Raw genomic sequence first — 23,436 nt, forward strand, 5'->3', positions numbered from 1 at the left:
GCCGGCCTGCCCATCTCTCCCCCCGCCCAGCGTCTTAACCTCCGCCCGCGGAGGAGTTCCAAAGCCGAGGACAGTGGGGCGGGAGCCGGAGACTCTGAAGCCCTGAGCAACTTCCCCGCCCTACAGCCCCACCCATTAGCACTCGGCCTCCCCCCAGAGCCCACAAGAGACACCTTCGTCCCCGCCCCTCCACAGGTCACCTCCCTCCACGCCCCTTTCCCTTGGCCCCGGCAGCCGGCAGGCAGGGAAGTGTCGTAAAGCCAGGCCTAGGAAACTTTACCCGGGGTAACAGCCGAGGCGCTTTACGGCGACGGCGGCTGAGTGTGAACCTTGGCGGCGGTGGAGGCGGCCGCGGCGGCGAAGGCGGCGGCGGCGGCGGCGGCGGCTGAGGAGGAAGAGGAGTGGCGGCAGTGGCGGCGGGGACCTGTGCGGGGTGAGCCGCGAGGAAGGGACAGGGAGGGGCCGCGGGTGACAGGGCCAGCGATGGGTGCGGGCGGACGGGGACGGTGGCCGGCTGAACAGCTGGGCGGCGCTGAAGAGCGGGGGGGGAGGCGCGGAATTGGGGGGCTGCTCCGTGAGGGACGGTTTCTGCCTTTGTTCCCCCCCCCCCACCTTCACCGCCGCCCCCCCGCCCGCCGCCCCCTCTGCTGCGCGCTAGTCCGCCGGGTCTCATGGCCTCCCCTCTCGGTCTGTGTCGCTTCTAGGATGGCGGAGGTACCGCCTGGGCCTAGCAGCCTCCTCCCACCACCAGCACCTCCGGCCTCGGCGGCGGCCGAGCCCCGCTGTCCCTTCCCGGCGGGGGCCGCCCTCGCCTGCTGCAGCGAGGACGAGGAGGACGACGAGGAGCACGAAGGCGGCGGCGGCAGGAGCCCGGCGGGCGGCGAGGCGACGGCGGCGGCCAAGGGGCATCCGTGCCTCCGCTGCCCTCAGCCGCCGCAGGAGCAGCAGCAGCTCAACGGATTGATCAGCCCCGAACTGCGGCACCTCCGGGCGGCCGCCTCCCTCAAGAGCAAGGTTTTGAGCGTGGCCGACACGGCCACGACCACGGCCACCCCCGACGGGGGGCCCAGAGCGACTGCAACAAAAGGAGCTGGGGTACACTCGGGCGAGAGTCCCCCTCACTGCCTCCCCAGTAATGGAAGAACTGCGCTCCCCAGCCCGGCAGAGGCAGTGGCGGCGAGCGATCCTGCGGCGGCCCGCAATGGACTGGCGGAGGGCACGGAGCAGGAGGAGGAGGAGGAAGACGAGCAGGTGCGGCTGCTGTCTTCATCCCTGACCGCCGGCTGCAGTTTAAGAAGCCCCTCAGGCAGGGAGGTTGAGCCTGGGGAGGATCGGACGATACGTTATGTCCGATATGAATCCGAGCTACAAATGCCCGATATCATGAGACTGATCACCAAAGATCTGTCTGAACCCTACTCCATTTATACCTATAGATATTTTATCCACAACTGGCCACAGCTGTGCTTCTTGGTAAGTGGATGGAATGCAAAGAGGGTGAACCCAGCAGAGAGATCCAGGCCGTGCAGGGCAGGGAGTGTGAGGGCTGAGAGTGGCAGTGGATGTATACTCCTGCGTTTCGTAGTACGTTACATGATGTAAAGTGCGTGTGCACACTACTAGTTGTTTAATGAAAGTGTTCTGAAGGTAAGACGTCTTCATCTGGCTGAACTTGATAATGTAAATGCAACAAGCCTGTGTGATGCATGTTGGGGGTCTTGGATCCTGTTTATATTAGCTTATAATCATGTTTAACCGTCTTTAATTACCTTCCCTCGTCCTCAAAGCACTTTGCAATTATTTAATTTGAACATGGTTCTGTTCGGATACAGGCTTTATTAATCTCTCAATTGCAGCCGTAATCAGGGAAGAGTGTATGCATAAACATGTTTTGGTGAACCTGATTGTCAGTAAACTTGCTGTGGCCACATTGGAGAATTAAATCTTACAAGCGTTTTCTGTAATTATGGAAATTGTTTCCTTTTACTTCAACAGGAGAATTAACAGTTGTAGCCAGCCTGTTTTCTAGTGCTAGATTGTAGAAGGCGCTACTAACACTTTTGGTCGCTGAAAGACTCCTGAAACTTGAACAAAATGCCTTTTTGGAATGTAGGAAACTTAAGTGTGAAATTGTTACTAATCTAATTTTTTTCTTTAAGAAAATGGTCATAGATATACCTAAATGCTAGTAGTAACACTGGCTTCTGTGAAGTATAGTTGACAAATTTTTTTTTTACTTATGTGTAAACAAAAAAGATCTGGCTATGAAGTAAGCTGAATAGTTGTATTTTTTAAAAAATTTATGTAGTACTGGCAGTACCAGTAGTTTCTTCCCAGTAATATTGACCAGTTTTAGTCTGTATGAAACCTTCCACTTAAATATTAACTGAGGGTATATGCATTATATTTGTGTCCTCACAAGCATTTTGTTTCCATTGACTTTCTCTGAGGAAAAGCAACATGCTTTTAAGAAGTATTTTATGGTGTGTAAAGGGAGAAGCACTACTGTTGTTTACTGTTTTAGCATTGACTTAGTTGCACTTAGCAAATCCCTGCAAGACATTTTGACAGTGCTTTAGAAATCCATCTTTTTTATTCCATATGTTGATAATCTGAAAATATAGCTCCAGTATTGTAGATAATGGTAGGGGTTCTGCTATTTTCTATGTTCAGTCTACTAAACTTCAATGTAGTATGTTTATTTAAATTGTGGGAACTATCATATAGTCTACAAAACTGCTCTTCCAGGACTCTAACCACTCTATCAAAATAGGAGTTCTTAGCCATGCCTATGCCAGTGAACATGGGAAAGTGATTTTATAGCACTATTCTACATGTGATATTAAATGCCAATGTAATTGCTAAAAATTTATGATTGATTTAATTGTAAGTTTACCCACAAAAGCATAAAATTGAGTCACACCTTAAATTGAAATATGTATTTCAAATATGTATTTCATGTACAGAAAACAGTTGTATATATAGTATTTAGGCAGCGTTGGGTTCTGATACTACCTTGGCCTTTCTCAATTTGTCTGCCATTTTAGACTCTGATAAACTTAGTAAATTTTAATTTTGATATTTCATAGACTCCTTCCAATTCATCAGCTAATTTGTACTTTAGCTCTTTAATAGCCAATTTACTTAACATTAAATTCTGAATATCTGGAAATTGAGATATGTACAGGTGGTTGACATCTAAGATTTACTAGTGCAAATACATATCTGGAGGTATTGAACATAAAATAGTAGTTAATCAGAAGCCATTTAGAATTGGGGCCTTTATGTTCCCCAGTTTTTGAATTTCCTATAAGAACTAACTTAAAACAAATATAAGTGTGTATATTTATTTTAAGTCATATCATGTTAGAACTGTAAAGAATCTTAAATATAACCTAGCTCAACTTCACCTTTTTTAATGGAAAAAAAAAAATTAAGGACCAAAATGACTTAAAATGCTTAAATCTTCAGATAGTTAGGGGTGCCTGGCTGGCTCAGTCAGTAGAACGTGCCACTCTTGATCTCATGTTTGTGAATTCGAGCCCCAGGTTGGGTATAGAGATTACATAAAAACAAAATTTTTTAAAAAAGTAAATAAAGCTTCAAGTATTTAGTGCCTGAGAGGTAAAGCTAGAACTTTACCTGACCTCTCAATATGGAAATAAGCAAGAACCTGAAAAGTTACATATTATTGACCTATTCAGTGAAGATCATTGTGTTACCAAGTTATGCCTCATCAAGGGACTCTTGTCCTTGCAAACATGAATAATCTGAAGAGATTGAAAACCTTCAAAATGTTTCTGATTTTCATATAACCTGTAATGGATCAAATGGAGTGTAGGAGGTTGAACCTTAGAAAATTGCCAATACTTGACCTTATCTGACTAACAAAAATGATGGTTTCTTATGATTCTTCCTAATAATTGTAAAAAGTGTGAAAGTAGAGTACCAGACAAATGGGACATTGTTAGTTACTCTAGTCTTAACTAATTTATCTCTACCTTTTTTGAGCTGTTGGTGCCTTTTTGAACATCTTAAGCTTACTACCAGTGATGTATTATAGTCTGTTTATTCTAAATTTAACTTCATGGCTTCCTCTGTTTTCTCATGTATGGCATTCTGGAATTTGGGAATTTCTATTTCACACAACTTACATTTTTCAAGTTTTATAGATTAACAAGCATTTGGCCTTGTAGAGTTCAGTCTTAATCTTGCCAGGAATTTTTCAGTTTCCATCCTTGAAAAAAGAACACATTTGATAGTAAGAGTTCCAAATATATGTGCAGAGCTTTTATTTAGAAAAACTGACAAGCAGTTTATCAATTACTTATTTTTTTTTTTTTTAAGATTGCCTTTATTTATTTGTCAGAGAGTGTGTGCAAGCAAGGGGAGCAGCAGGCTTCCCACTGAGCAAGGAGCACAGATGTGGCACTGGATCCCAGGACCCTGGGAACATGACCTGAGCTGAAGGCAGATGCTTAACCGACTGATCCGCCCACTCGTTCCCCAGTTTAGTGATTCTTTTTTTTTTTTTTAAGGTTTTATTTATTTATTTGTCAGAGAGAGAGACAGCACAACAGGGGGAGCAACAGGCAGAGGGAGAGGCAAGCAGAGGGAGAAGCAGGCTCCCCACTGAGCAGGAAGTCCAATGTGGGACTGGATCCCAGAATCCTGGGATTATGACTTCATTCGAGGGCAGATGCTTAACCAACTGAGCCACCGAGGTGTCCCTAGTTTAGTGATTCTTTTAAGTGTATAACCAGTAATTTATCAGAAAAAAAATAGAACTTCCTTACTATCAATATCTTATTAGTAACAGGCATATTATATATTGGGCTTTTATCTTTTTTACTGATTTTGTACCTGATCTTTGTTCCTTCATACTCTTAATTAGGAATAAGTCAATCTAGTCTAAGTGTGAAGTGGTATAATACTTGTTTTCCTCTTACTTCCTTGGTCAAAGGACAAAGATTTGTTTGAAATTCCTATCCAATTTCAAAGTATTGTCCAATGGTATTGTTTCTAGTGGTTCTGATTTTGAAGAAGCTTCTTTTGGATGGTTTACTAACTGACGTGTAGCTGTCCTACAGTTTTGTGTCATAGATTTATATAGGTTTCCATTTTCCTTAGCTTATCAGGTCAAAAAGCTTTTTAATGTACCATTTAATGTGTAAAACATGTACACACATACACAACCGCATAAACATATATTTTAGGTGAGTTACTTTCAAATCAGAAAAATGCTGTTAAGAGTTGTTCAGCCAGCCAATTTTTGTGTATTTTTCAGGTCTTATTTCAGGAAGAAATTTTAGTTTTCAAAAGAATTTTGATAAAACCAGATTGATTTATTGTGAATGAAAATGGAAATAGAAATTTTAGAGGTTTATTGGATTGTGTGATAAAACAGGAATGAATTAGTGTGGATTGTTCAGTTTAAGAGCCCTTCAAGAGAATTTTTCTGACCCAGTTCAGATTTGTGTGAAATGGATTAGAATTACCTTGCCTATAGGATTTTCCACAATTAAAAAAGGACTTTTTAATCATATTACAGAATGATGAACTGAAAAATGTCACATCAAAATTAAGTTTAAGTTAAGTATAAACTGGTCTTTTCAATTTTTTAACCCAATTCCTGGTTTTTGTTGTTGAAATAGTTTCTTCTGAAAATTTAATTTTATTAAGAGATAATTTGAAGTTTTCCTGTTTTTTAATGAGTGCTTCTTATAGCAAACACCTATTTCTAGCAAGCTGACATGTTATTAAATAATTGGAGCTATATCCCTGTTGATATTTACCAGAATACAGTATCACTAGAACTTTTCATGAGTGAAGGAACTTTTGAAAAACATTTTTAATGGTAACACTGGAAATCTTAATGAAAATGGGGGATGATTAGCAGTTATTCAATATGTAACCTTTAACACTCTGGAAAGACATACATTTTTGTTAAAATAACTATAAAATTATATTAAAGCTTTTGCTTTAATATGAAGCTCTGATTTTAAGCTCTGGATATTCTCTGAGCTTTATGATAATGATACTGTCAGGAGTGCCCTAAAAATGAAACCATCGTATATCTACTTTTCATAGTCCTTCACTGAAAAAACACCTTGGACAGGATCCAAAGAATACCTTAAAAAAAAGTCTTTTTTCTGAAAATCATTACCTTTTTTTCTTCTGGTCAGAATCTAACTCTACTGTTCATTTATAGATATGTCTTATATTTTTCTTTCAGCAGAACTTTTTTAGAATTGAGATAAATTTACAGTACTTTGATACGCAAGTCTACAATACTTTACCATTTCCTAAAGAATTTTCTTAAAAAAATTACTTTCACATATTTCCTCCTTCCCAAATCTTAAACATGTAGGTCTTTATTGCAAATAATTATAAGCACCTCTTTTAAGGTACTTGAATATTTGCTTTGTGGGAATCTTGCTTCTTTTCCCCCTAGGGTTTGGTAAGAAGCATAAGCATACCCTAAACAATGTTGAACAATGTTGAATGATTTTAAAACTGGAACATTTAAAGGACTTCTGGAATTGAGATTTCTGAAACTTAAGTGATTGCTATTACTAGAATTCTTATCTCTCCTTCCTCAAAAGTGTGGCCAATGGTTGGTTGCTGTTTCCCTGGGTAATTGTGCCGTACCTGATGGCAATGTATTCTTCATAACTGTTTGTTTATTTTTAAGGCCATGGTAGGGGAGGAATGTGTAGGTGCCATCGTTTGCAAGTTGGATATGCACAAAAAGATGTTCCGCAGAGGTTATATAGCCATGTTAGCCGTGGATTCCAAATACAGGAGAAATGGCATTGGTAAGGAAAATACTATGTCACTAAATGAATGCATAAGTTATTTTCATTTTTGTTTTTTAAAGCAAAAGATTTATATGTAAATATGTAGGAATGAGAAAGAAGGTAAGAGAAGGAAATTACGGTTGTTTTTATTTCAAAATATTTTAAAAATGTTCTTAAAATGAGTTGTTTCTTTATTAATGTTTTGAGAAATTATCTTTCTGGCAAGTAACAGGTGATCAGTTTTTACCTCCAAACATTTCTTTTGATCATATTCAAAATTCTTCGTTTATACTGTATACTGCAGTTTTCAGTAGCATCATTGGGGCATGGATAACAGCCCTCTAGGAGCTGTCTATACCTGTGTTAAGTGGACCTCAAGGCAAAATTATGGAGAAATTGTTACCATTGTTTAGTATTAATGCTAGTACTAGTCCTCAAACATACTGGCAGTTCAGGGAGGACTGGGGGAAAGAATGCTTTCTTAGTATTCCCAATTCCATCTCTTTCTTGGGTCTGCTTTTCCTGGCATTTTCAGTTAATCTTACTCTTGTGATTTATAATGGTCATTAGAATCATTTGGGTGGTTGAAAGGCAAATGTGTAGGTCCCTCCTCCTGAGAATCTTGTTTGTCCTGTTAGAAGGTGGGCTGGAGCTTCCCCAGGTGACTGATGTAAGCCTGGTTAAGAGCCATTGTCCTAGTGTCTAGGACCCACTGGCTCTTTGTTGAGGATGGGGATCAAACACTTGTCTGACCATGTCAAATTCTGGGATCTAGTAAAGCTAAGTAAGTATTTGTGAAAGATTTAATGCCTATACCAGTATTTAATTACTAGTAGTTTTTTGTCACTTGTGGTTTTTTTTTTTTTTTAATACGAGTGTTACTGTCCAATTTAAGACTGTTTCACATTAATTTGAGATGTCAGTAAAAATCATTATGAATAGGTAGACTTAATACATTTGGTTTAACCAACCTTTCTTAACTAGAGGTTAGATTTTACTACTAAGGATTTTAATGGATTGGACTTGTTATATAAGCCAAGTTTGCATTTTTGGCACATTAAAAAGAGCTGATAAGGGCTCATGGCAAATGATAAGCAATTGTCTGGCTAGTTCTCAGGGCAGACCCTGGTGGCTTGAGGGCTGTTTGCTAGCCCATAGACATTTTGTTTGGCTCATGCAATATGTTCTTCCTCATGTGCATGGTTGGGAAATTAAGAGATTCCTTACAGAATTTGGATTTCTTAAAATCAGAGTTGGCAGTTGTTTTCCCTCTTACGAGCCAAATGCATCTGACCCTAAACTAGGATGCATTTTGCGAGACATTTACAGAGAATACTGGCGTCATTTGGGAATGCTGGACTTCAGTAGCTCAGGCTCCCTATAGGGTTTGTAGGAATCAACCAGTATTTTGGGCCCAGTCTGCATCCCAGCAGTTTCTGGTGTGATTTTTGGCAAAATTAGCTCAAGAGTCTAGTAGTAACTTCTGGCTAGTTCAAGGGTTTCCTGGGTTGCTCTGGCCATACTATATCTTGCCTTTTTCTTTTTCCCTTTTTCTCTTACTTTTAAACAGAACAGCACAAACTCCTTCTTTGAGCAAGTAATTACACCTAAGAAAAAAGGATACACACAGAGATAGGTCTTTTTTTTTTTTTTTTTTTAAATTTTGAATGAATCACTTGATTTAATTTTAAAAGCAGGTTAGTAATTCACATTAGGGCAAATCTGCTTTAAGTTTACAACAAAACCATACCACATATTTAAACCTAATGAGGCCATATTTTGTACCTCAGCATGGCAATTACCAGATAAAACACAGGAAGTGACACGTTGAGACAGAGATAGGTCTTTTAAAAGGAAACTTACATTGCTATGTGTAGGTTCTCTTGGCCTCTCAGTTTAAATTTTTTTCTCACTTAAGATTGTGTGTATGTGCATTCAAGGTAGAAGTAGCATTTGATATTTCTGTGCTTATGAATATGATAATTTAGGTATCTTTAAGAAACTAAATTTTCCTTCATTAATACTCATATCTATATTCTAGGTACTAACTTGGTTAAGAAAGCTATATATGCCATGGTTGAAGGAGACTGTGATGAGGTAAGTCTTTCTAAATGTTTAAAACCTTAAACTGGTATTCTACCAGTTTTTTTTTTTTTTTAATAAATATCTCATAATAAATTTTACTGCAAATTTCATTGCAAACTATAATTATATAATTGTCGCTTATGGTAAAAATTATATTCCTTTTAAAACCACATGAATTTTGACCTAGAACAAATTTTAAGATGATAATGAGAGCTGAAATTTGCTCTTTGTCAAAATGTAAAGGTGAAATCTTAGACATTTTCAGTAAATAATTGATATTCAGAAGAATTGGTGTTCAGAGGATTTGTTATCAGTTAAAGTCATATAAGGTAGCTGTTATTACTAATTTTACGCAATTTCCTTCCATACTAGCCTTAGTTTCTCTCTAAATAACATTTTTTTTTTAAACTGTGTGCCAACTGTCAGCTCATATGCAAGACATTCCATTCCATGTTTGAAAAAAATCTCTCAGCATTAAATAATGAGAAGGCTGAGGAGAAAAAAAGACAACCACTTTTTAAATGTAGACCTCTCTGTACATTAGCCTAAGAGTGTCTTCTCTTTACCTTGTTTGTACAGCCTAACCACGGCTATAATTTCTTTGTTTCCTAGAGCACTGTGCTCTGTACATTGTGAGTGCTCCATAATTCATGGTAATGGTTGGGAATGTTAAGATTTACTGTCATAATGTGGAAGGAAATAAGTATAAACTAGAGAAGTATAAATGTTTTTAATATAGGCGTGGTGACTGAGAAGGAACAAGGTTATATTGTGCTAATAATTTTATGAACAGTACAGGTGACAATTATCTTTATTATTGGAGTGTAACCATGCTTTAGAAAGTTCTCAAAATAGTTGAAATTAGGTTTTTTTCCTCAAAAGACTACAACTTGTTTTGATTACTTTTTTTTAAGGTTTTTTTTTTTTTTTCCCTGTACAAAATGTATACAGTCATTAAGTATGATGTGTGATTTGGGGGTACAGAGTTCCTTTATTCACTGTCCTCACGCTCTGCAGCTCTTCATTCTTCTTTCCACTTACAGCTACTGTTCATCAGATCATGTATCCTCCTATTTCGAAGTACACATCTAAGCTGTGTAATACTTTTTCTTTACACAAATGAAGCCATAATTATTATTCTGCAATTTTTTTTTTAATTTAACAATATGTCACAAACATGTTTCCATGTTGGAATACAGAGCTTTACCATAGAGTAGTCTCACGTTTCTTGTTTACATTAGTTCGTATTCTGACAGATCACACTAAATGGTGGTTTTATGAGAAGGCCTTCAGGCATGTTGGGCAGCATAGAAGAAATCATCCTGGCATTTCAAGATATTCAACGTTATTTCAGATGAGATAATTCACACATAGTGAAGGAGCTTATATCGTTCACAACTTTTAATATAATGTCACAAAGTAAAAGATGCAGTGACACTGATCATTTAAATGGCTGGTAACTAAAATTTGCAGAAGAGGATTGGATTGTATATATTGATGGGTGTAAGTCTCTATGTTTGGACCATAGCCACACTGGTTAGTTCATCAGGAGAAGTCAAGCTTCCTAAAAGTTGCTGAACTGTTTGGAGAAATCTTTGGGTTGATAAGACCATGTTTTAATCCTCTACTGCTACTGAAAAGAGTGGTTTCCAGTGAAGAGGGGGGGTGTACAAGGGCGTATTGTGTTCCGTAATGGTGTTATACCTTCTGTGAGTTAGCCTAGTCACTACCTGTGAGACAGGGTAGTGTGCTTTACCTTAACTGAACAAATGTTTAAATAATATTGGTTTTCCTTTGAAAGTTCTGGGGATTGATAGAGAGATTTGACTTCTATCATTTTAGTCTCAAAGTTAGACCCTAAATTAGTGACACATTTTATGGTAGAAATACTCTTTTCATTGTGGGCCTAAAAATCTAATTCTGATTTACTTTCCTTACTTTTGAAGAAAAGAATTTTAACTAATCTTAGTCTGAAATGATAGTTCCATAAGCTTATTTCTTTTGTATGATGTTTTTGCAGTTTGAATAACTCTGCCTCCGAATTAGAGAACTCTGCTGTGTTTAAAAAAATTGTCTGGGGGCACCTGGGTGGCTCAGTGGGTTAAAGCCTCTGCCTTCAGCTCGGGTCATGATCCCAGGGTCCTGGGATCCAGCCCCACATTCAGCTCTCTGCTCAGCAGGGAGCCTGCTTCCTCCTCTCTCCCTCTCTCTCTCTCTCTCTCTCTCTGCCTGCCTGTCTGCCTACTTGTGATCTTTGTCAAATAAATAAATAAAATCTTTAAAAAAAAAAATAAAAATAAAAATAAAAATTGTCTGTGTCCCACATTGTTCAGATAAGTTATTCTCTATGAAGGGATTAGAACCTTTGATTACTCTTTATAAGGCTTTCCTTCTCCCTTTCCTTGTGTTTTAGACTATATAAGGCACAATTCTATCCCTTTTTCCCTTCTAATTTTTGATAGTTAATTGTTGTCTTTGTTGGTTCCATTTCCTTTTATTACCATTTCATTCCATTTTGGTTTGGTTTCTTCCCCCTCGACCCCAGTGTAACTATTTTCTCACTGATATTTTTGCTAGACCTAGTAGCTTCTTGATTCTCCTCTTTTTATTAAACTACTTCTCTGTCTTTAAGATCCAAAATAAATATCAATAACTTTTTTAAGTTTTCCTTAATCCTTCTGGACAGAATCATTTGTGTGGCTTCTGTGGTTTTCTTGGCTTCTGTTTTTGAAAAATTTACTTTGCTGTTCAGTCTGTGCCTTAGCTGCTAAGGAGAGCAGAGATTCCTCTTCCTGTTTACTGCTGTGTTTTTGTACTTAGTGTGGCATTTATGATAGAGTACAATGGTTCTTAAGTATTTGTTGATTGATTAAGTCAGTGCTTGCAACATTATATCTGTACCTCTTTTTTTAATGCACTTTTGAATTTTGAATTATTACCTTGTCTTTGCTTCAGAACTTTCTGTAAGCTTTCTAGGAATGGCAGTCATCTTACTTATTTTGTACATAGTAAGATTTAAAAAAAAAAAAAACAAAAAATCTCCTCAGAGTTTATCAGTTGTTAAAATACCTTTTGGTAAAAACAAAATCATGTGTAAAAACAGTCTTATATATAATTCATTGTTTTGAGGAAAACTGAAATTTTAATTTCTAAGAATATAGTAACCAATTATAAAGTAACCGACATATGATTTTACTTTTATTAAATTAAGTCAACCTTCTTTTCCCTTAAGGTGTTAAGAAATTTCAGCAAATTATTGGAAAGAGATTTGAGGAGGGATTTAAATTACATTTTCTACCACTTAGATTGTACTGCTATATATTTTTTTTAATTCTTAGAGACATTTTAAATTTTCTGCACCTGTAGAGAGTTACATTTGGAAATCTCTCTGAAGCCTTACCATGCACATCCTGTCAGTTTTTCCTTCCTGTTCTGTTTGTAGAATTTGAGACCTTGAGTCGTGTTTTATTGTTCTTGGTAGCTCTTTTCATTTTTATGATAAATTCACAATATATTAAACCAAAATGAGTAATCACAGAGTTGAAATGTAGATGATGTTTTTGTTTGAATAATAATGAAATACTCTCTGGATCTACTATTTATCTTCATTTTGCCTTACTATGACTTTCCTAACTTTTTATGTCAGAATTAGCCATGTTAAACAGCATAACTAATATCTTTTTCATTTTCTGTATATATGAGCTGTCTGTAAAGTTACAACATCAAAAGAAGAAACAAGTGGATTTGTTGCTTCATGAATGAGAAATGCATTACCCTTATTGCTGACCTTGCTTTAACTTGGTTACTTGGCAGCTCTGGCTGCCAAACATGTAGTGGCTTCTAGAACAAGCATCTTGGGTTTGTGTCTTACAGTAGAGGAAATAGTAAGAAAATACAAACAGCATGAAAAAGTGTTCTGGAATGTAGGATTGCTGGATCATATAGTAGTTCTATTTTTAATTTTTTAAGGAACCTCCATAACTATTTCAGTGATAGCTGTACCAGTTTACATTCCTACCAACAGTGGCCTAATTTCTTATAACCAATAATAAATCTGTTACATATTAATAAAATGCATGTAATATCTTGATAGGTGCAAATACATCTCATATTTTTATGATTTTTTGGTATTGTACAAAGATGACTTTTAAGCCTTTTATGTTTAACAGTTACATGTTGAATGTTTTAGTTTCACTGGAAACATATTTTGGCTATCAGACAGAGGCTGCTTGGTAAAGAACAGAATGAAATGGAGATCTTTAAGCTGTAAGAACTTTTGGTTGAATAGTTTGTCCTGATTAAAGAACTGCTTATGAGAGTCCTGGGTTATAGTTTCTTTGTGCCATATGATCGTAATTCTGATCTTAAAGGAATGTTATGAAAAGCAATAGTTATCGGCTGCCTGGGTGGCTTAGTTGTTAAGTGTCTGCCTTTGGCTCAGGTCATGATCCCAGGGTCCTGGGATCGAGGCCCACATCGGGCTCCCTGCTCAGCGGGAAGCCTGCTTCTCCCTCTCTCATTCCCCCTGCTTATGTTCCCTCTCTCTTTGTGTCTCTCTCTGTCAAATAAATAAAATCTTAAAAAAAAAAAAAAAAAAGCAATAGTAGTATTCAGTAGTATTGATGGAAGGTCTGTGAGGTTCCAGACCATAGGCTAGTGCTTAGGTTCTAGCAGTGAACAGCTTGCCCTCCCTCCAGCAGTTCCAGCCTACGATATTAAAAAAGTCTTTCAAAACTGTAATAGTTTGGCTTATCCTGACAATGGTTTGTTGCTAAGAGAGTCCGTGGAACTTCACAGTAATCCTTTTTCTGTTAAGTAGAATTCTACTTTGGCAAATTTCTTTGGGACCAAAGTAGCCTCATTATCCTTTGTCTTCCTATGTAATACTCCCATGATGTGGACTGAAAGAGTAGTTTTATACTGAGTTCACTATAAGCCGGGATTCTCTTTTAATGTGTTTATAAGAATTTGAGTGATTAAGTATTAAAAAGTAGTTACTTTTTTTTGACATTTTGTTTTGTCAGATGATCTCTTTGTTTAGAGAATGTGAGTACTGAGAGAATCTTTTCATTTAAACTAAGGTTAGCCCTTTGTGTAATTCCATTTCTGTGTAATTGGGCTGTATTTCACTAATCTGTTAGCATGCCAACAAACATGAATACAGCTCTTTACCACACCTTATGTGTATATTTATGTAGCCATAATAAGCTTCAGATGTGTCTTGACTATTTTCAGTTGCCAAATATTAACAAACATAGACTTAGATTCGCTTCATTGTGTCTTAAGTAGGTTAGATCTCCCATTTGCTGCCTTGTTTTACTCTGGGAAACAATCAGCGGGGGAGGCACAGAAGAGTGGGTACTATTAAGTTTTAGTTCAGATTTGCAGTCTGGTCTGTTTCTGCAGTACTGGTGGCCTTGAGTTTCATTCTTTTGTAGATTGGAGAAAATCATATCTGTTTCATAGGGCTATTCTGAAAATAATGTAATGACAAATGCATGTAAAATGACATAATACATGTAAAATCCCTTACAAAGCATTTAGTAAGCCTTCAATAAATAATAACTTAAAAAAACTTTCACTCCTTTTTCTGTGAAATCAAGTTCCAAGTTTTGTGGTGTTGTACCTTTATTGCTTCACATGATAATTTTTTTTTTTTTTTTTAAGATTTTATTTATTTATTTGACAGAGAGAAATCACAAGTAGATGGAGAGGCAGGCAGAGAAAGAGAGAGAGGGAAGCAGACCCCCTGCTGAGCAGAGAGCCCGATGCGGGACTCGATCCCAGGACCCCGAGATCATGACCTGAGCCAAAGGCAGCGGCTTAACCCACTGAGCCACCCAGGCACCCCGCATGATAATTGTTTTGACACATTTTAGCTCTAATTAGGTGGTGGCCTAAAACAGAATTCTAGGAGTTACCCAAGAGAATTGTTCAAAATTAAAAACCTGTATTGATCAGATTGTAGTGATCTTTCGTACTGGAAGATGACATACATTACTAAAAAATAAATTCCATATTTTTAAGAGCTGGGAAAAATTGTTGACTTTTCTTGTTCTTGTTCTTGTTCTTCTTTTTTTTTTTTAAGATTTTGTTTATTTATTTGACAGATCACAACTAGGCAGAGAGGCAGGCAGAGAGAGAAAGGGAAGCAGGCTCCCACTGAGCAGAGAGCCCCATGCGGGGCTGGATCCCAAGACCCTGAGATCATGACCTGAGCCAAAGGCAGACGCTTAACGCACTGAGCCACCCAGGCGCCCCTGTTGACTTTCACTTTTTTTTAAAAATTTGATTTGATTTTGTTTCAGTGTTCCAAAATTCATTGTTTATGCACCTCACCCAGTGTTCCATGCAATACGTGCCCTCCATAATACCCACCACCAGGCTCACCCAACCCTCTGCCCTTCTCCCCTCCAAAACCCTCAGTTTGTTTTTCAGAGTCCACAGCCCCTCATGGTTTGTCTCCCCAATCCGATTTCCTCCAACTCACTTCTCTCCTATCTCCCAATGTCCTCTGTTATTCTTTATGCTCCACAAGTTAAGCGAAACCATATGATAATTGACTCTCTCTGCTTGACTTATTTCACTCAGCATAATCTCTTCCCGTCTCATTTATGTTGATAAAAAAGTTGGGTATTCATCCTTTCTGATGGAGGCATAATATTACATTGTATATATGAACCAGATCTTTATCTATTCATCTGTTGAAGGGTATCTTGGTTCTTTCCAGAGTTTGGCAATTGCGGCCACTGCTGCTATGAACATTGGGGTACATATGGCCCTTCTTTTCACTACATCTGTATCTTTGGTGTAAATACCCAGTAGTGCAATTGCCAGGTCATAGGGTAGCTCTATTTTTAATTTCTTAAGGAATCTCCACACTGTTCCAAAGTGGCTGCCCCAACTTGCATTCCCACCAACAGTGTAAGAAGGTTCCCCTTTCCCCACATCCTCTCCAGCTCTTCTTGTTTACTGTCTTGTTAATTTTGGTCATTCTAATTGGTGTAAGGTGGTATCTCAATGTGATTTTGATTTTAATCTCTGATGGCTAATGATGATGAACATTTTTTCATGTGTCTGTTAGCCATTTGTTTGTCTTCTTTGGGGAAGTGTCTGTTCATGTCTTCTGCCCATTTTTTGACATGATAATATGTTTTGTGTGTGTTAAGTTTGAGGAGTTCTTTATAGATCTTGGATATCAGCCCTTTGTAGTGTCATTTGCGAATATCTTCTCCCATTCTGTGGGTTGCCTCTTTGTTTTTTTGACCGTTTCCTTTGCTGTGGAGAAACTTTTGATTTTGATGAAGTCCCGAAAGTTCATTTTTGGTTTTGTTTCCTTTGCCTTTGGAGACATGTCTTGAAAGAAGTTGCTGTGGCTAATGTCGAAGAGGTTACTGCCTATGTTCTCCTCTAGGATTTTGATAGATTCCTGCTTTATGTTGAGATGTTTCATCCATTTTGAGTTTTTCTTTGTGTATGGTTTAAGAGAATGGTCAAGTTTCATTTGTTTATACATTGCTGTCCAATTTTTATTAAAGCACCATTTATTAAAGAGACTTTTTTCAAAACACTGTATATTTTTTCCTGTTTTGTCAAAGATTATTTGACCATAGAGTTGTGGGTCCATATCTGGGCTCTGTTCTCTGTTCCACTGGTCTATGTGTCTGCTTTTATGCCAGTACTATGCTGTCTTGGTGATCACAGCTTTGTAGTAAAGCTTGAAATTAGGCAATGTCATGCCCCCAGTTTTGTTTTTCCTTTTCAACATTTCCTTAGCAATTCGGGGTCCCTTCTGGTTCCACACAAATTTTAGGATTTTCAAAGAGCTCTTTGAAAAATGCCAGTGGAATTTTGATTGGGATGGCATTGAAAATATAGATTGCTTTAGGCAGTATAGACATTGTAACAATGTTTACTCTTCCAATTCCATGAGCATGGAATGCTCTTCCATCTTTTTGCATCTTCTTCAATTTCTTCAGGGAGTGTTCTTTAGTTCCCCAAGTATAGATCCTTTACCTCTTTGGTTAGTTTTATTCCCAGGTATCTTACGATTCTTGGTGCTATAGTCAATTGAATCGATTCTCTAATTTCCCTTTCTATATTTTCATTGTTAGTGTATAAGAAAGCAACTGATTTTTGTACATTGATTTTGTATCCTGCCACATTATTGAATTGCTGTAGGAGTTCTGGTAGTTTGGGGGGACTTTTATTCTTAAACCAATTTATTTGTTGTACAACATTTATTTAAGTGTTCCTTAGTAATATTTTCTCTTGCTCCTGATTTATTCATTACTTGTTTTTAGACCTCTTAAAAGTTCATATTTAGCAAGTGATTTACTTTAATGAGTAAATTATATAGGCAGTTGCTTTAATATGATGTTTTTTCTTTCAGTACTTTGGTCATTTAAAAGTTTGATAAAACTTTCATTTGTCTAATGTTTATGTAATATATGTAATATAATGAAAGGTATGTAGGATGTATATAATTTATAAACATTTAAGAGCCTTCTCTGTGTTAGCCAGTATGTTAGGTACATAGGAAACGGCTGTGAAGGAGGTACACATGATCCCTGCCCTTCTTAGGCTCATCACCTAGGAGAGCTGTCACACTCATTAAATGTTGAATGAGAATGTAGTTGGATAAGGAATGGTGCAGAGTGCTGTTGGGGTAATACAAAAGAAGACTTCGCCCAGTCTGGAAGGGACAAACTAACAACAAAAGCGAGGAGGACAGGAAAAGCATCCTTCCAGACAGGAAAACAACGTGTGTGAAAGGTTTAAGGTGGGAAAGATCACGGTGGGTTCCAGAAACTGAAAGTTCAGTGTTGATCATGGAGAGCTGAAAGAGCACAGGCAGGGGGCTGGAGGGACCTAAAGTGAAGTTGGTAGGGTAGGTAAAGGCCATTATTTTGATGGGCCTTTTAGGTTTCTTTATATTGCTTTTAGATTGTGGACATTATCTTGAGGACAAAAAGGAGTCAACAGATGGTTTTAAGCAGGGAGTTAACAAGAGTATGGAAGACTTTTGAGTTAGACGGATCTTAGAATTTCAGTGTTCTGGGAGCTTGGACTAGAATGGTATCAGGGAGAGAAAGAAAAGGGTTGATAGGAGAGATTTAAGAGAGAAAATTGCAATACTTGTGCTTGGATGTTTGTAGCAGGGCATAGAGAGGGAAAAAATTATTTCAACAATGACTCTTGGTTTCAGGTTTGAGGCATTGTTAGGATGGAGATCTTGTTACTAAGATACAGAATTGTGGAGGAGGAGTTGATCATGAGTTCACTATTGCAGAGGATGAGTTGAGGTATATTCTTTTCCCTATTATTTTATATCCATTTGAAATCTTGTCAAATGTTTTGATAGCTTGAGATAGAATAGAAAGTCTCATAGGCTTCACTTGGGCCTTTCTTTAATTATACTTTGCTCTTTTTTGTCCCACTTCAAATACCTTAGGTTTTGTAGTAGTAGTTCTAGTAGTAGCTGTAGCTCACTGTTTGGTAATTCTCAATGAGGTAGGTTGAGAAACAATAGAAAGGCAAATAGAGCTGTGCATCTAAAAGGTAGGAGGATGGGATAGAGGATATATATTGGTAGAGGAAGGTAAAAACAAAAAAAGGAAATCAGAATATCAAAAAATGTCACTTATTCATTGTCAGGGCCATTCTAAAAAAGACTCAGAAGTTAATACTTTATGTGTTCTTCTGTTAAGTGTTAGTGTCCATAATATGTCGTCATTTATTTGCAGACTGTAGTCTCCCAACTAGCAGCATCAGCATCAAGTAGCAGTTTTTAAAATACAGATTCTTGGGCTCCACCCCAAATATACTCAGGGGTGTCAGCAATCTATTTTAACAAACCCTCCTGTTAACTAATTTTGGGGTACCTTTGATCTAAACAGAGAGTCAGATAATAAATATTTTAGACATTGCAGACTATAGATCTCTGGTGCAGCTGTTAGGCTCTGCTTCTTGTATTGAGAGAGCAGTCCTAGATAGCACGTAAACAAATGGGCATTGGTTGTGTTCCAATAAAACTTTATTTTCACATTTGGCCCAAGGGCTATAATTTGCAAATTCTGGTGTAGACTCTAGATTAAATGGTAGTTGTTACCAGGATAAATGATGACAAATTAATGAAAATATAGGCGTCGGAGGTCAATTCAAATAGTTTCAAGTACTGGTCCTTTTTCTTCCAAGTTTTTATTGTTGATTTTTTTTTTCTTCATCTTTTTGTCATGCTGTTTTTTTCCACAGGGAAATAATTCATCTTTGTTTAGTACAGAACATATATTCTCATTGCTAAAACTTCCAAACATCACAAAAAATCAATAGAACAGGAAATGTTCACATTCCTACCTCTCCTTGCCCCAAGAGAAAATTGCTATCACAGTTTCAGTGACTATTTTTCTGGGTTTTTTTTCTTTAACATTTGTTTCACCATCAATTTAAAACCGATACAGTATGTTTTTCTTAAATACTTAAAAATGTTTGGGCGCCTGGGTGGCTCAGTGGGTTAAGCCTCTGCCTTTGGCCCAGGTCATGATCTCAGGTTCCTGGGATCGAGCCCCACATTGGGCTTTCTGCTCGGCAAGGGAGCCTGCTTCTCCCTCTCTCTCTGCTTGCCTCTCTGCCTACTTGTGATCTCTCTCTGTCAAATAAATAAATAAAATCTTTAAAAAAAAAAAAAATCTTAAAAAAAAATACTTAAGATGTTTACTTTATATGTGATTTGTCACATTATGAAATTATAAAATTAATTTCAAATATATAAAATTGCAACTCAGTTTCCTCTTTTTTTTTTTGCAGGTTGTTTTGGAAACAGAAATAACAAATAAGTCTGCTTTGAAACTTTATGAAAATCTTGGTTTTGTTCGAGATAAGAGGCTGTTCAGATACTATTTAAATGGAGTTGATGCACTGCGACTTAAATTGTGGCTGCGTTGAGAAACTGACATCAAGGAACAACTTTCCAACCACACAGAATCGACCTTTGCATGCAATGCAATTTGTACAGAATTGCTTTGCAGGTGGATTTAGTAATTTCCATGCAGCTCTTATCTGTCAGTGTCTCATTGAGTGTCGCACAATATTTGTTGCACTTTGGCATGGCGCATTTGTTCTGAATTAAAAGAGATTGTTTTAAACTTAAAGAGTTCTTTTGGTACCAGCAAGATGTGCCAGTTGATAGCCAAGATTTGTTTGTTTATTTGCAAAGTCTGCTGACAATGTCATTTACACAGTGATCATTTTGTCACAGAACCAGTAAGTGGAACATGATTTTTGTTCCTTAAAAAAGCCAATGTAAGATTGTAAAAATCTAAGTATACTAACATTTCACATGAAACCTGCCATAGTTTTCTGAAGGGGGTGGGGGAAAAGCTTCAATTTTAGGTTTTATTTTTTCAATATTAAATTTTCCATTCTTGAATATTGGTACCTCAGTGATTAGTGAATGAAAAAAATGTTATGTAGGGTTGGGTGTGTCTTACAATGAGTAAAGATAACAATTAAATTGCGTCTGCCAGTGCCTGTGTAGATAAGTATATTTGTCTTCATCTCTAGTTTTTGAATGCATGCTATCTTTTCCTTTTCTTTAAGGCCTTTGCAAGCAAACTTTTGTTTTTATTTAAATTCTAAATTTGATAATAAATTATTTCAGATTTTTATAATTTGGATACTTTTTTCCAGGTGAGTGACAGAGTGGTTTACTGTAAAGTCCCTTTTTTCCTTACAGTAAGAAGTTGAATCTACTTGGAAAATCTTTGAGAAATGACTCAAAAGGGATGAGAAAAGTTGATGGAGCCGGGAATTGCTGGGTTTTTGGATGCACTTTTTTTTTTTTTTTTGAGAGTGAGGGAATTTTTGGAAAAGAATAGAAAATTAATGTAAATTGGTATGATTTTATTTAATCAAAATTATCACTAAGCTGTGAAGAACAGCTTTTACAAAGCAGTTGGAACTTTTTTTCCCACTTGATTTGGATTTCACATTGCTTCTGTTTCTTAATATGCTTAACTTTGGTTCTTGGTCTTGGAAATAAATTTCAAGGTGCATTGTATCCATTTTAAACCGATTTTCTTTTCTTTTCACTTATTTGAGCAAATTCTTGGGGAAGCTTTGCTTAGTTCTCAGAAAACCAAAAGGGAAAATTGTAAAAAAAAATTTTTGGAATGAGTCCTATGGGTTTTCGTTAATAGTTATCACCATGTTCATTTACATTGTATTTTGGCCGATCTGTTCAGTGTAACAAATTTTGAAGTTAATTGCTTTCAGTTGAGTCAGGAAATATGTGATGGATAATTTAACTGGAAAACCTAGGTACCCATTTAAAAAAAAAAAAAAAGATGGATGCTCTGTGAAAAATGTTTTGTAGGATTCTGTGTTGTTGTTTCTTCAATTTGGATATGCTTTACTTCTGCTCTAGGATTTGGTTTGAATTTTATTTTATGGCTATAATTACTGTATTTTTTAAAAACCCTACCTCCATTAACAGTTGGTAAAAGCCCCCTTTCAGGAAAGTTTGTTGCCTTTTTTATTTTATTTTTTTTTTTTTAAAGGAAAGCTGCTCCTTGCTCAGTGTAGTGTCTTGAAAGTGAACATGGTATTAAATACTTTCAAAATAGTGGTACACCGATTTGGTAAAAATAAAATCTTCCTGCTGGTGGGATCATTTATCCTTCTTTTTAAAGACAAATATTTCTTTCCATTTTATGTTGCTCTTGAAAGTTTAATGGGCAGAGTACTGATTACATTTAAAATGTGATGATCACACAATACACAGCTTTCCAGCTGACGATTTTGAGTATGTCTTTGCTCAAATGTCATTTGAGCTCTAGCCTTTAGAGTAATGCCAGTCATAGTGATGCTTCTGTTATTTTTAATATGGAGGGAACTGAGCTAAAAGAGTTATCAAATTTTATCTCACCACTTTATGTTTTACGTGGTGATTCATGAGTAATGATAGTTGATGAACATACAGTTGATTGACTCACTAATGGGGACAGTTCTAAAATAGATACATGCTAGATTTTCATTTCAGCCATTGTGTCTTTGGCACATTGTCAGTGAAACCATCTCTGCTGACCTTTTCCCCTAGAATTGACCATGTTTTGCTGCACTGCCTGGGTGTTTGTAAACATGACCTTAACATGTGGCTAAAAAGTCAGATCGTTGCTGTATTATTCAGTTGGTGTATGTTGAATATAAATGTCTTCCTTATGTCTTTCTTTGGTTATGCAAAAATGGTTTACTTAAGTGGACTAAAATTTTAATGTCTAGCATGATAACCCAGCATCAAAACTAAGTCTCCGTTCCAGTTGCAGTAGCATCATACATTGATTTACTTCTTGGTAGTGGGCTTTCATTTTTCTTATATAATCTTAAAACAATCCCATTTAAATCGATAGTGTGAGTTCACTTGGCTAAAGCTGAGCAAAATTGGTGCAACTTTCTTTTAACGGGGTGCTGCCTCTTTAAGACTGACTGTACTATCCACTGACACTGGTTTGGCAGTTGGTACTGCTGAACATTTTTATACATGCTACCATGAAGCTATATATGTTAGTATTGAAGAAGCTAACGGGTATACTATACTATCATTTTTGATGTGTGGGCTGATTGTAATTTCCCTTATATTAGGATGAAATTACTCGAGAAGTCCACAGATCAGAAACCAGACAGTAGTTTTTGAAGTTGAAGCCAGCAAAATTTAAAAAAAGAAAAAATTACTATTGAAAAATTGGTTTTAATATTTTCTGCCTCTTCCCCAAATTACCCTCCCTACTTGCTCGACAAATCTATGTAAAGAAGTTTGTTTGTCACATGTTTTAATTTTACCTTGCCCTGTGTTATGGTATTGGCTGACATGTATAAGACTGGATGTGTATATTTATTATGGTGTCTAAAAATCATGAAGTTCATCACTTTCCAGGAGCATAGATAAAAGCAAATTGGTAGTGCATCAGAGTTACTTTTTAGTGCACCATGACATCACTAAAATGAGTGCTATAATGTTACAGGGCTTTCAGGTTTGTAAAAACATAACCATAAATTATATTGACGTCAGATATGAGTTGAGTATCTATAAAATATCACGTGTATCTCAAAATATTGGACTGCTGTTTGATGACTGGATATTGCTGCATAATTTTCTTCTATTGTCCCATATCCTTTTGGAGAGAGAGATTTAATGGGATTTGAAATGTGCAAGCTGTCTAAATAAGATGCAGTCAAATAAAGTTGGTTAAGTTGTGTTTGCATTTTTCTTTTAGATACAGCTGTGTGCATTTTATGATTGAGTTGTTCTGCTTTTACCTACTAAGAAAAAAAAACCCAACCAATCCATTCAGTTCCCCACTTCCTGCCTCCGATCCAAGAACTATTTGGAAGAAGTAATATATAATTATTATCTGCTTTGTGTTCTGACAAAGTAAATTCAAAAATAACATGAGTTTGATTTTCCTAAAAGTATTCAGTCAACTCAGATATCAGATATCAATACAAATGAGAGCATTTTTTTTTGCATGTGTAAAACCAAAACTTGTTTTTTTGT

General features: G+C 37.1%; 1 protein-coding gene across 2 annotated transcripts; it reads left to right on the forward strand.

The window, feature by feature from the left end:
- The first annotated feature begins 312 nt into the window (after positions 1 to 312).
- NAA30 (N-alpha-acetyltransferase 30, NatC catalytic subunit) lies at positions 313 to 23,154 on the forward strand. Of its 2 annotated transcripts, none has more exons than XM_045069874.1 (5): positions 313 to 433; positions 705 to 1,473; positions 6,695 to 6,818; positions 8,842 to 8,897; positions 19,692 to 23,154. In XM_045069874.1, exons 2-5 carry the CDS (start codon positions 706 to 708, stop codon positions 19,827 to 19,829), a joined length of 1,086 nt encoding a protein of 361 aa, XP_044925809.1. In that variant the 5' UTR covers positions 313 to 433; position 705; the 3' UTR covers positions 19,830 to 23,154. The 2 variants fall into 2 exon arrangements, with proteins under 2 accessions (XP_044925809.1, XP_044925811.1); XM_045069876.1 differs by having other exon boundaries at positions 705 to 1,251.
- The last annotated feature ends 282 nt before the right edge of the window (positions 23,155 to 23,436 follow it).

This window comes from Mustela putorius, unplaced genomic scaffold, assembly GCF_011764305.1.
Source record: "Mustela putorius furo isolate JIRA1106 unplaced genomic scaffold, ASM1176430v1.1 tig00000129_pilon_pilon_pilon, whole genome shotgun sequence".
NCBI lineage: Eukaryota > Metazoa > Chordata > Mammalia > Carnivora > Mustelidae > Mustela > Mustela putorius.